Source organism: Melitaea cinxia, chromosome 27 (assembly GCF_905220565.1).
Source record: "Melitaea cinxia chromosome 27, ilMelCinx1.1, whole genome shotgun sequence".
In the NCBI taxonomy this organism is placed as follows: Eukaryota; Metazoa; Arthropoda; class Insecta; order Lepidoptera; family Nymphalidae; genus Melitaea; species Melitaea cinxia.
In genome coordinates this window covers 2,187,359-2,201,044 of record NC_059420.1, presented here as the reverse complement: position 1 = coordinate 2,201,044, position 13,686 = coordinate 2,187,359, and the positions used below count along the sequence as shown (strand labels likewise).

At 39.3% G+C, this 13,686-nt stretch overlaps 1 protein-coding gene across 1 annotated transcript in view; it reads left to right on the top strand.

Moving 5' to 3' along the window:
* Positions 1–394: 394 nt before the first annotated feature.
* The window catches only part of LOC123666702 (protein hu-li tai shao), a 31,609-nt gene continuing 18,317 nt past the window's right edge, over positions 395–13,686 (top strand). Inside the window, exons 1-10 of the mRNA XM_045600765.1 lie at positions 395–493; positions 2,080–2,253; positions 4,362–4,494; positions 4,890–5,060; positions 5,462–5,629; positions 7,184–7,404; positions 8,087–8,224; positions 8,990–9,084; positions 9,409–9,529; positions 12,915–13,025. Coding sequence (XP_045456721.1) covers positions 395–493; positions 2,080–2,253; positions 4,362–4,494; positions 4,890–5,060; positions 5,462–5,629; positions 7,184–7,404; positions 8,087–8,224; positions 8,990–9,084; positions 9,409–9,529; positions 12,915–13,025 — 1,431 coding nt within the window. The remainder of the gene's footprint in view (positions 494–2,079; positions 2,254–4,361; positions 4,495–4,889; positions 5,061–5,461; positions 5,630–7,183; positions 7,405–8,086; positions 8,225–8,989; positions 9,085–9,408; positions 9,530–12,914; positions 13,026–13,686) is intronic.

Sequence of the window (13,686 nt, the reverse complement as noted above, 5' to 3'; positions counted from 1 at the left end):
TGTAGATTAAGTGAAGCTACCGCCGATTCGGAATGAAGGTTCTGAAGAGATTTTGTCAAACATTATCTGTCTGTAATAAGATTTAGAAATAACATGGTTATTTTTATTACTAAACTTATTTATAAATGGGACATTTTCTGGGAGCTCGATATTTCGACATTTTCGACTGTGATTGTCTTGGGGGGAATTGGGGATAGGGTCGGCCATGCACTTGCAACGCTTCTGGTGTTGCAGACGTCTATAAGCTACGGTAATCGCTTACCATCACGTGAGCCTTACGCTTGTTTGCCGACCTAGTTATATATATTTAAAAAAAAATTGGTAAATCTAGTCTGTTAACGTATATACGTAGTTATAATGTTATTTCTTATTGTCCACAGCAAGAGTTAACAAAATGGCCGACACTGACACGGAGACTTTGCCGAACGGCACCGGAACACTCTCCGCTGAAGAGGAGGAGAGACTGAAGCAGCGTCCAGCGGATATTGATGCTGTGAGTAAATCTTAGAACAATCTCTCTGATAGCACATGCTCAAATTAGCAGTAGTAGTATTTAAGTAGCGTGTTTCATTGAGGTAGGGCTCGGCAAGAAATATTTTAGAAATAGAAGTAGAAGTATTTTAGGAATAGAACTGAGGTAGGGCACAGCAGGAATTTCCTGCTCAAATTATGGAGCAGCCCGACTGGGGTAGTACCTCGACATTACAGAAGATCACAGCAAAATAATCCTGTTTTCAAGCAGTATTGTGTTCCTGTTGGTGAGTAAGGTGACCAGAGCTCCTGGGGGATTGGGTCGGTAACGCGCTTCGATGCTTCTGGTGTTGCAGGTGTCTATATGCTACGGTAATCGCTTACCACCAGGTGAGCCGTACGCTTGTTTGCCGACCTAGTGACATGAAAAAAAAAAATTTGCTAAAAATCTTGAGCTGACTGACTGGGGAAGTACCTTAACCGCAAGGAACCAAGCTTCTTTCTTTGATCCAAACATCTCCAAGTGGTATTGCTATTTAACTGGCGAATTTAGGTATGTTTTTGGTAAGAAATATTTTGCTCAAAATCTAAAGCAATCCGCCAGGCGGTTGTACCTTACCTTTAGAGAAGATCACAGCCAAATAATACTGCTCTCCCGGAATCGGAGACGAGATTCGTCTACTAGGGTCAAAATTGACAACATGATTGTCGGCGATCAAGCGTATAGGTCACCCGATGGTAAGCGATTACCGTAGCCTATAGACTCCTGCACCTCCAGAGCAATCGCAAGCGCGTTGTAGGCCCTGCCATCGATCCTATCCAGGAACTCTTGTCACCTGCTGCTTGAAAGCAGTCTTATTTAACTATGATCTTTTACTGAAACGATTGATCAGCAGAATGTAATCTAATATATAAAATTCTCGTGTCGCGGTGTTTGTATTTAAACTCCTCCGAAACGGCTTGACCGATTCTCATGAAACTGTGTGCAAATTGGGTAGGTCTGAGAATCGAACAACATCTATTTTTCATCCCCCTAAGTTATAGGAAGGGTTAATAACATATATGGCAAAACAACGTTTGCGGGGTCAGCTAGTAAATGTTATATAATAGTATGACAGGCTCTAAGCTCCTAAACCAACAAAAGTAAGAATAAGCTTAACTAATAAAAACACAGGTTGCAACTGTGTGATAGATAAAGTGGTGAAAAAGAAAAACTTTTATCTGTTAGATATTATTATATCTCAGCTAACTTCAACAGCTACAACTGTAAAAGTTTTTAGAGTTATATAATCAGTCATGTAGTAGTAGGACTGCCATTGTGCAAAAACACAATTGTTTTGTTTTTTATAATATTTTTCCACACACTTATCTTTTGTTTATTAAATTGTACGTTTTTTTTTGTAATCGTAATCTCTTAAAGCTTCTTCATTATTTTAATTTTGAGATTGTATGTATTTTATCATACAAAAGGTTGTTCTTAATTCGAAATTAAAGTAATCGTAAAGTTTTACCAAAATTTCCAATTTCCAACGACTGATAAAATAGATATATTAAAATAGATTAAACAATAACTTATCTCAAACTTAAGGATGCTTGTCTTATTTGCAGGATGTCCGCGAAATGGAGCGCCGGAAACGAGTCGAGGCCCTGATGTCTTCGAAGTTGTTCCGCGAGGAGTTGGAGCGTGTGCTGGACCAGCAGATACACGACGGGAGTGATGCTCCGCTATTGCAGCGCATCAGGGAGATGGTGGGAGGGCGGCTGCATACTGGCAGTTTGAGGGTATGTCACCAATCATGTCTGTTTGGCAAAACACCAGGTCGATGAGGCGTCGGTAACTGAGATTATTAGGTAGATAGAGAGAGAATGCTAGATAGAGAGGATTTAAGACTAGATAGGTAAAGAGATAATTCAGAACTGTTGTTTTGATCAGATGTAGCCTTAACCGTTACCATCGCGTCAGCCTAAGATAGTATCTGCAAATCAAAATCGACTTTTGGAACTTTTTAATCTTAATTTCACCCAAATATCAGACAAATAGAAGCAATACTCTGGACACAAGATAGGTTTACAACTGAATTTAAACTATGGCACTTACTTTTTTTGCTCAAAAATGGTATAAGGTATACGTGATTTAATTTAACGACCCTCGAATATTCACCTCGTGTATTTTTTGTAAAGGTACGACCGGATTCGGAATGCCGAGTAGAATAGACAAGAAAATCGAACAGTTACTCTTTAAAGAAATTGTAAATACATATTTAATGACTATAAATTTAGTAACATATCCCAAAGTAAAGCCAGCTTTACTGGACCCGTTTTTATTATATAAATATTCACTAATGTATGCCACATTTTGCTTAATCTTTGCTCCAATTATTCCTTCTTTAGTTATCAAATATTTAGAGCGAGAATTATACTAGGAGTCCGAAATTATATAACGCAATGGAATTGCTTGAGAATCTTTTTACAGTGTAAAAAAGGATGTTGTATATTTTATGGCTGAGTACGATCTCTACCTAAAAAAATGTGGTAATTTTGAAGGGGTTGTGGTAGGAAAAATAAAATTATTTAGGATACGTGAAACCGTAAGAGGAAAATTAATTACTTTTCTTTCCTTTGTGTACGTGATCTTTTACGAATTTCAGCGTTTGGATATCTAAGTACTACTCGACCTACATCTGTGTTTATTTAGTAGATTATATTGGTTCCTAAAAAATATATTTTTACCTGAATCGTCGTAATTTATCGATTCAGTAAATTTAATTAAAGGGACATATTATTTTATATTGACGCCGCGTTGGCGCAACGGTTACAGCCATGGATTGTACCTGTTGCGCTGGCGGTTGCGGGTTCGATCCCCGCACATGACAAACATTTGTATTGGCCATACGGCAGGTGTTTGCCGTGGTCTGGGTGTTTGTGCAGTCCTTGTGGGTCTCCCCGCCGTGCCTCGGAGAGCACGTTAAGCCGATCGTTACTCATAGTAGGGAATATATCCGCCAACCCGCATTGGAGCAGCGTGGTGGATTAAGCTCTGATCCTTCTCCTATGGGGAAAGAGGCCTATGCCCAGTAGTGGGATATTACAGGCTGAAGCGATTATTTTAGGTTCTATTACCGGGTCTCAGAAAGCGTTCGTTAGTCTAGGTAGATAAATTATCCGTCTATCCGAAGTAAAGCAGTTCGGAGGATTAAGTGCCAATCCTTCTTCTAAATACCTAAAAGTGGGACGGTTGGATGCTAATGTGGGAAAATTTGCTGTTTCTATCATACTAATCGTGGCAAAAGTAAGTGGAGATAGATTTTCAAACGACATGTAGAAATAGAAAATGCCTAAAAGTCGAACTTTCCTGACTCATGTAATTCAGTTCATGTTTTAAGGGAAAGTTGTCCGAGCTGGACAAACTAAAGAAACAGCAAGTAGAGATAGAGTTAGAACGAGAAGTGTTAAAGAAGAGTTTCTTTTTATTATTTATTTTAATATTTATATATCTTCTGTACGTGTGTTTATCATTGAACTTCTAAATGGCAGGACCGATTTGATTAAAATTTTATATGTATATTTGTATGGTTTGAAAATACATTTGGCCCGGTAGTTGGCGCTGCTATCGTTATGTCAGCAATCAAATTTGGTAGCTGTATTCCGGGCAGGACAACATTTGCTAGGTCCGCAGTTAAAATATAAAATCTAAATTGTTTGAGATATTTCTATTCGCAAATATGAATCTAAAAGTTGTAGATTGTTGATTGAGGAGAAACAGGCCTTAAGGCTATATTCAACCTCTTGCAACTCTGGCTGTCAAAGTATATTCATAACTTATTTGCAGGATAAACCTTATTCGTAACCGATGAAACCTGTCCCAAATGTTTGTCTTTTTCTCACTCCAGGGTCCAAGCTGCGTGCTTCCCATCAACGACATCCGCGGTATCGAGGGTGTCGGCTATGAGAAGGGCGAGAAGATCCTTCGTTGCAAGCTCGCAGCCGTGTATCGGCTGGTCGATCTGTTTGGTTGGACCCAAAGTGAGTTGGACCCTTTGTCCTAAGTTTTTTTTTCCTTTGTTTTCTTGTAAGTTGTCCTGTACAGTTTATCTTCGCATTTTAGCTGACATGTCGGGTTAGATTTCGAGTAAATTGGAAAAGAGAGAGAGAGAGAGAGTATTTGTTTAGTGCTAACCAAGTATCAAGATCAAGCTACGTCTACGATCAAACTCGTAGTCTGTTGTTCGACAGGTTTTGCCTGATGGTTATCAAAGCGCTGAGCTGTACATTGCCATAACCAAATATAAACTTAATAATAATACTATAACATTTACTTAAGTTCATAATTCCATACTCGGAAATAATGAGTATTTTATAAAAATTGTGATATTTTAAAAAGGTTGAGAACCTCTGTCTTATAGTGACGTATCCCACAGCAGGTATAGCGGGCCAGATAACCGCTCGCCTGAACACCGCCGTGGAACAGGTGTTGACCACGCCTCGCGGCCTCCTGCCGCACGAGGTGACCGCCTCGTCGCTGGTCAAGGTGGACATGCAGGGCGTGGTCCAAGATCAGGGCACGACCAACTTCCCTGTCAACGTCGAGGGTGAGTTTGGGTTACTGTTGTGTTTTAAGAGTTTGGGAGTCGTAAGATTGACAAACGTCATTGCTGTATGTCAGATCATTTTTTTTTATTACTAACTGGAAAAGGTTCTAAAGGTTTTTGGTATTTATTTTGATTTTTTAGTTTCATGTTCAATGATTGCTGAATCGCTTGATTCGTAAATGTGATGCAATCATCATGTATCTAACGTAATGTTTAATGATTTTAAAAATTTATTGTACATAATTACTTTTTTACTATACTAAAGCCAATTGTTTCTTTTAAGTACAAATTTGTGGTTCAATGACATTAGCTTGTTGTGTAAGGTTTCGTGGTTCAATGACCTCGGAGATACGAACAGTAGTGACGTCGACTCACCGTGCGTTGTGGTTGTTGTTGGGCAGGTTTCTCGCTGCACGCGTCGGTGCACGCGGCGCGGCCGGACGTGCGCTGCGTGCTGCACGTGCGCTCGGCGGGCGCGCTGGCCGTGTCGTGCGCGCGCCGCGGGCTGCTGCCGCTGTGCGGGGAGGCGGCGCTGCTGGGCGACGTGGCCTACCACCGCGCGCCCACCGGTGAGTGTGCGACACGTGCGCTCCACTGCAGGCGGCGCTGCTGGGCGACGTGGCCTACCACCGCGCGCCCACCGGTGAGTGTGCGACACGTGCGCTCCACTGCAGGCGGCGCTGCTGGGCGACGTGGCCTACCACCGCGCGCCCACCGGTGAGTGTGCGACACGTGCGCTCCACTGCAGGCGGCGCTGCTGGGCGACGTGGCCTACCACCGCGCGCCCACCGGTGAGTGTGCGACACGTGCGCTCCACTGCAGGCGGCGCTGCTGGGCGACGTGGCCTACCACCGCGCGCCCACCGGTGAGTGTGCGACACGTGCGCTCCACTGCAGGCGGCGCTGCTGGGCGACGTGGCCTACCACCGCGCGCCCACCGGTGAGTGTCCGGCACGTGCGTTCCACTGCAGGCGGCGCTGCTGGGCGACGTGGCCTACCACCGCGCGCCCACCGGTGAGTGTCCGCCACGTGCGCTCCACTGGAGGCGGCGCTGCTGGGCGACGTGGCCTACCACCGCGCGCCCACCGGTGAGTGTCTGGCACGTGCGTTCCACTGCAGGCGGCGCTGCTGGGCGACGTGGCCTACCACCGCGCGCCCACCGGTGAGTGTCCGGCACGTGCGCTCCACTGGAGGCGGCGCTGCTGGGCGACGTGGCCTACCACCGCGCGCCCACCGGTGAGTGTCCGGCACGTGCGTTCCACTGGAGGCGGCGCTGCTGGGCGACGTGGCCTACCACCGCGCGCCCACCGGTGAGTGTCCGGCACGTGCGTTCCACTGCAGGCGGCGCTGCTGGGCGACGTGGCCTACCACCGCGCGCCCACCGGTGAGTGTCCGGCACGTGCGTTCCACTGCAGGCGGCGCTGCTGGGCGACGTGGCCTACCACCGCGCGCCCACCGGTGAGTGTCCGGCACGTGCGCTCCACTGGAGGCGGCGCTGCTGGGCGACGTGGCCTACCACCGCGCGCCCACCGGTGAGTGTCCGGCACGTGCGCTCCACTGGAGGCGGCGCTGCTGGGCGACGTGGCCTACCACCGCGCGCCCACCGGTGAGTGTCCGGCACGTGCGCTCCACTGGAGGCGGCGCTGCTGGGCGACGTGGCCTACCACCGCGCGCCCACCGGTGAGTGCTGACCGACACCGGCGAGGGTGAATACCAGTACCAGTTAGTGAGAGCAGCGGCGATGGTGAGTGGGAGTACTGTCACCGGCGATGGTAAGGTCTGCTCCCAGCGAGCTTGATTACAAATATCGGTGAGTGTGAGCACCAGTGCCAGTTTGTGCGAACACCGGCACCGACGAGTTCATACCAACACCGTCGAGATTGAATGCCTCTGTCAGCGAACGTGAACGTTGGCACTAGTACGAGCGAGACTGAGTACCAGTACAAATGAGTGTGAGCGCCAGTAGCGATATGTACGTTGGTATACCGGCGGGAGGTAAGTAAACAATTTTGAAGAGTTAATGAAGATCCACAATGGAATGGAACTTCCATTTCGATGTGTATATTCTGCTTTTTGGACATTTAACACCATAGTCGGACTAGCTAACTAAACGAACAATTCCAGGCGTCCTGGATAACGAGGAGCGCGACAAGCTGGTCCGGGCGCTGGGCCCACACGCCAAGGTGCTGATGCTGAGCGGCAGCGGAGCCCTGTGCTGTGGAGCTACCCTGGAAGAGGCCTTCTTCCAGGCGAAGAACCTGAACGCGGCCTGCGAGGTTCAGCTACGTCTAGCTGCGATGCCTCTAGATGAGCTTACCCTGCTGGATGACGAGACCAGGAGACAGGTGAGGTTATGCGAGGGTCAGGGCTTTGAGGTTAAAGGAAAGTTCACCAAGTAAGTTTTGCTTGGTATGATGATATTGCTGTTCCAACTGTAGAAATGAAAACAAGAAAAAACCGTATATGTGTTTGTAGATTATGAAGAGTAATAAGAATCGAATGTATGTTTATTTTTTTTTTATTTAGAAAATTAAGTTTTTTATCCCAAGCGTTTGAAATATCTATACTTATAATATATCTGATCATGAAAATTCCTTCAAGAACAAAAAGCTACACTATTCAGTAGTAATATAGGCTATATTTTATTGTTATTGAACAAAAAATTCAGTGAAAAATAATAGTATATGTAAATCAAGTCGGAGATGTGCGAGCGAGATGAAATCTTTACTATATATTTACATCACAAAAATAATTAACGCCCAACGAAGTGGGCACGGGTCGGCTAATCTTCTATAAAGATGACAAATTATTGAAATTTTAAATTGCTCTCCTAGCATTCTCTACTAGCATATGCATTATTAACTATCTGATCCGGCAAACTTTGTGACATTTTTGTTATTTCCGTGTATACATCGATTTTTTTATTTAATTTTTTTTACACAAACTTTACTAAAAACATTATCCAATTCAGTGCAGCCTACATTCCCGCGTTTCATTTTTATTTATATGGGATGTTCAACTTTCCAGATGTACGAGGCATCTCGCAAGCCTCCATCGGACTCCGCCAAGTGGCGAGTTGGTGGCGAGGAATTTGAAGCTCTGATGCGAATGCTGGACAACGCCGGCTTCCGCACCGGGTATATTTACCGTCATCCACTTGTCAAGGTGCGTGGATAATTGCTGTCTATTGAGGGTATCAAAATCCAAAGTAGCAGGACTGGGGAAGTACCCGACCTTACAGAAGATCACAGCTAAATAATACTGCTTTCAAGCAGTGTTGTGTTCCTGTTGGTGAGTTAGGTTACCAACTCGCCAGAGCTCATGTGGAGGGTCACAGGTAAGCTCCCTTATTTGTCATTGTTGCTATAGTGCGTTCATCGAGCCGAGATACCAAATGTAAACAAACCAAATGAGAGGTCATTCAACTATGCAGGGTTTTGTAACCTTTTTTTTTTCACTTACAAAACTTTTAAAACGTAAAATATATTTATATTTTGATAATTACTGAATTAAATATAATTAATTAAATATAATTATGTATATAAGATTTGATACTTCTTAAATAATAATTATCGAAATCACCCGAGCGTTTCAGGACACGGAATGAATTAAAAATAAATAATACAAAATCAAAGGGCCGTCTGCGGTCCGTTTGTTTTCAAGGCCAGTTAAAATATCGTTTGACCTTGCAGAGAGACGTGCAGCAGATAGCAAACAAACAAGATAGAAAGAGATAGACTACATTTTGTTTGTTCCGTCGTCGCTACGAAAAAATGATGGGCTTTGTTTACATTTGTTATCTCTTCTCGTTGAACAGACTTTAGCTTATTTGTCATCTTTGAAGTATAAATCCTAAAGTTATATTAATTATCTATCTTGTAGATAATTTGGACAAAGCAAAGGTGTATTGATTGTATTCTTTGTCAACAGAACGATGTGCCGAGACCTAAGAACGACGTAGAAGTACCGCCAGCTGTTTCTTCTCTCGGTTATCTTCTGGAAGAAGAGGAGCTTTACAAACAAGGGTATTGGAACTGAATTATATTTTATTTAAATTTTTCATGATTCGCGTAAATCTTTTTTCTTGATTTTAATGTGTTTGAGCCAATACAGAACAGAATAGGGTGGACTCTTTTATAATCTATCCATCTTTATATTCTCCTTTATATGTTGTTTTGCATTTATAATCTATGAACAGGTAGGTTTCTAACTTATGTACAAAATATCAGTCAAATAAAATAGAAAAACCCTAAACTTTGAAACAGCATTAAAAATTCTTCCTATGTTGCAACCTCTAATTTACGGTTGTCTAAGTTGTCTGAGACAAAGTTACATAAATTTGTTCACAGATTCTGGAAAAAGGGAACAGGCAAAGCCGGCGAGCGTACCCGTTGGCTGAATTCTCCAAACGTGTACCAGAAAGTGGAAGTCCTGGAGACGGGCACCAATGATCCCAAGAAGATTACTAAGGTAGAATATCTTAGAGTTGAGGCGGAGTAAACTAAAGTTCTGGGGGGTCGAGGGGGGCAGGGCAATATTTTAAAAGATCCTTGGATTTTTATTAGGACAGAATAAAGAATAGATTTACGTAATTTTTTTTCGGATATATATGTCGATTTTAAGAGTTATTCTTCGATATGTCCTATTTTGAAGAATTTTTGTTGAAATTCCGTAAAATTGATGTATATTTCTTTTCATAAATAATTGTGTAGCGTTAAAAAAATTGGTGTGTAACTGACTATCTGTATGTGGGGTTATAAATTTATTTTATGTAACGGTAATTTAGACATAGTCCAAAGATGTAATTTTTTTTTTGTTTATTAACTGGACTAACACGTGTGTTGATTTTGTTTGGTTGCCTGTTTTTGTAATACCAAATATTAAATTACATTAATAAATGAGACAGACACTGTTTAGGCTATACTGAATCTAGGCTTTTAGGCTTTTAAAGTAGGACTAGGGCATTACCAGAAATCTATAAATTCCTAACACTCAAAATTCACGTACATTCAAGAAATCTATAGTAGTAACATCATTGTTCCATAAGTTTTACTAAATCGAAAATAACTATTTAATGCTTGAGAAATTATATTCTAAATATGTGTTAGTGATTATATAATATGTATAAAAATAAAATAAAAACGATTTGTTCAAAAATACCATGGTAAAAGTTTTGCCATTTTTGAAGTGTCAACACTTGATTCTTCAACATCGAAGCCAATGAGATTTAAATGTTAATTGAATAAAATTTATAATCGTATTTTTTTGTCATACACTTTTTATTTCTTAATTTAAAAAAAATCTAATCCAATTTTTTTTTGTTTTGTTGTTTTTTTTTTTTTTTGGTATTTAAATTATTGTTATTCGTTTACAAATTATAAAAAAAAATCGATTAAATATTCCATATATTATTTTATTTTTTTAGTATAATAAGAGCATTCTATAAGTAATGAGCGGCGTTTATGTCAAGAAAAAAAAGAAAAGTAAAAAAAAAAAGTGTTATAGAATTCTTCATATATTATAATTGTTAAAGTAATAGGCCATATTTAATATACTCATTGAAAACATTCCTTTTAATATTTAATAAAGAGTAATTTTTCGTAAACGCGCAAATTATTAGATTTTTTACGTTTAATTTTTTTTTTATTATTAAAAAAATGTTAGCTGTAAGTTAAGTAAACATCACAATTTTTTTTTTTTTTTTTGAATATATTATTGTGTGTATTTAAAGTTTAAAATAGTTTTTTTGGCAAAAACTTTTTTCGAATTTATTTTTACATATTTATTGAAAGAAAAAAAAGTTTCAATCGTCGGCTAATTTATAATATACTTGATTATATTTTTGTCTACTGTTAAAATTGTTATATAATAATAAAAAAATATTTTTGTTAAACTTTTTAATTATCATAGTTTATTAATCAATTTATTTTATTTACATTAATTTTCTAAATTAAAAAAAAAAATTTAAATTTAAAAATTAAAAAAGTTTTTGCCAAAAATCATTAATTAAATAATCGCTTTCATAATATTTTAGCGCTTATGAATATTATACATTTAGAAATCATATTAAAGATTTTATTAAATATAAAACGAACTTCTTTATTTTGTTCTACACACAAGTGAAATGCTTTTGATTAGGTTTCTAACTAGGCTGTGTGTGTTTGTGTGTTGATTTCTTGTGACTAATATAATAATGTTTTGCAGTGGGTCGACGCTAACACCGAAGAGGTAATTGCAAAGATATTTATTTTTCTCTCCTTCTTTTCTATCGGTCGGTTAATGGGTCTCTGTTGCTTTTATGGGTAATTGATTTTTTTTTATAAAATAAAATGTCAAAAATGAAATTTAAAAAAATCAAGAAGTATACAAAATAGGGTTTCCAGGAATTTTTTTAGCTTCTGGTAAATTGAATTTCAAAGTCTAATCTATACTAATATTATAAAGCTGAAAAGTTTGTTTAAACGCGCTAATATCAGGAACTACTGTTTCGAATTGAAGAATTCATTTTGTAGTGGGCAACCCATTAACCGAGAAGGGCTATAGTCAAATAAACTAGCAAGCCTTCCTCGGTAAATGGGCTTTTTTCTCAAATTAACGGAGCATAGCTTGTATTATGTATATTACTGAAAACAATTTTAAGTTCGTCTGCTTTAAAAGTAGCGTGTTTTATTAAACTGGAACTGATGAGTTTAGAAAATTAACTCCCGGTATGTGTATGTATTGTTCATTACATGATAGCGGTAAAAATATGCTTCAGCCTGTAATATCCCACTGCTGGGCATAGGCTACCTATATATATTATTTACTATGAGTAATGATTGCTATCAGGTGTACATGATAACAACTGGGACTGACGGCCTAACGTGCTCTCCGAGGCACGGTGGGGAGACCCACAAGGATTGCATAAACACCCAGACCAAGGTAAACATCTGTTTGGTCAATACAAATGTTTGTCATGTACGGTGATCGAACCCGCAACCGCCAGCGCAACAGTCACAAACCAGTGCTGTGACCGTTGCGCGAAAACACAATATTTTCTTCCTTAGTCTGTATAAATATTTCAATCTATTTAGTCTTAATAATTGAGAGATTAGTTAAAATTATTAGTTTCTTACTCATTACGAGTTTACAGCGTCATGTAATACAGCCTATAGAAATATTCTTAACAAAAAACGACTTGATTTATTTAGTATATTTATAGATTAGCTAATTTTAACAAATAAACAAATTTTTATATTAATATAGATGTAAAAAAAATATGTAAAAAAATCAACTACCCATATCATATACATCCGTCGGTTTAACTTTTATTTTTTTATTTTTACAGGATGTTTATTTTTGTAATCTATTAATTTTATTAACATTAACATTAAAAACACAGCAATTAATACCGCTTCTAATTCAAGAGCATTTCACAATTACCCTGGTTTAAGGATAAAATTGTTGATTTTATCCGTATTTACGTAATCGAGTCTGTACAGTGTAGGGTTGAGATAAAAAAGAAAATTAGTAAAGGTTGCCATTACAAATCCCTTCCGTGCACATTTTGTTTTTATTTCTCCTAGCAACATTTTTGTTTTTCGTTGTGAATGTCATGGCTTAGCTCCGATTGTTTTATGCCTAACGCTTTGCATGATAAAAAAAAAATTTGAAGAAAAAAAAATGCTATACTGTACATTCTCGATTCGACCAGGATATCTTTGCACCCCATATCATCCTCATCGCAAGCTAACCTAACCTAAAACCTCAGCTTTTTTTAAACTGGCAACGTTTTACTAATTTTTTTTCTTCTCTCTCCCTACACTTGGGTACTACCTCTACTATCCGTACTACACGTACTACCGGTACTACCCAGTGGGTACAAGATGGATCGCCAGCGCACTCGAGTACACCGGTCAAAATAGATACACTTCAGTTCGTGCCCAAAAATACGAATCCTAAGGAGTTCAAACAGTTGCAGCAACAGGTATGTTTTTTTAAATCTGTATTAAAATGTTATATTTAATCTGTATTTGTAAACAGCGCGCGAAAGGAAGGTTTAGTGTTTTATGATAATTGATGAGAGCCAAAGTGTTGCTTTTTAAAATTTTTATAATAGTTTTGTAGTATTTATCTGTATAAGGGCCTGTTTCACCGTTTGTGGATAATGTTGTCCTGCAGATAAGTTACGAATAGACTACAACAGTACGAGGTAGAATCGACCATTAGGATCTGTTTTGCATCAACTAAAAAACTAAAACTATTCGTTTCACATTTGCGAATAATATAATGTCATAAATATAGTGGAATTCGATCATAAAAAAGAATAATATATTATAAACTTTTATCTATTGGATACTATCATCTGTCAAATAACATTATGCAGAACCGGTGAAACAGGCTCTAAGTAAAATAAGAGAGTTGGGCTATCCTTTAGTATCCCTTTGGTAAGTGCATTAAAAACAAAGTTTTGAGAAACAGTTTAGGGAATGTATTAATGGCATAGTTTTCTCTATTATAAAATAAAAAGCGATTACAATTTATTATAACATTTTTTCTTGAGATACGCTAATTTTATTAATCGCAAACACTACTAGATTCTTCTATTCCTTCTTTCTACGCGCTTGTTTTATAAATCAACATAAAAA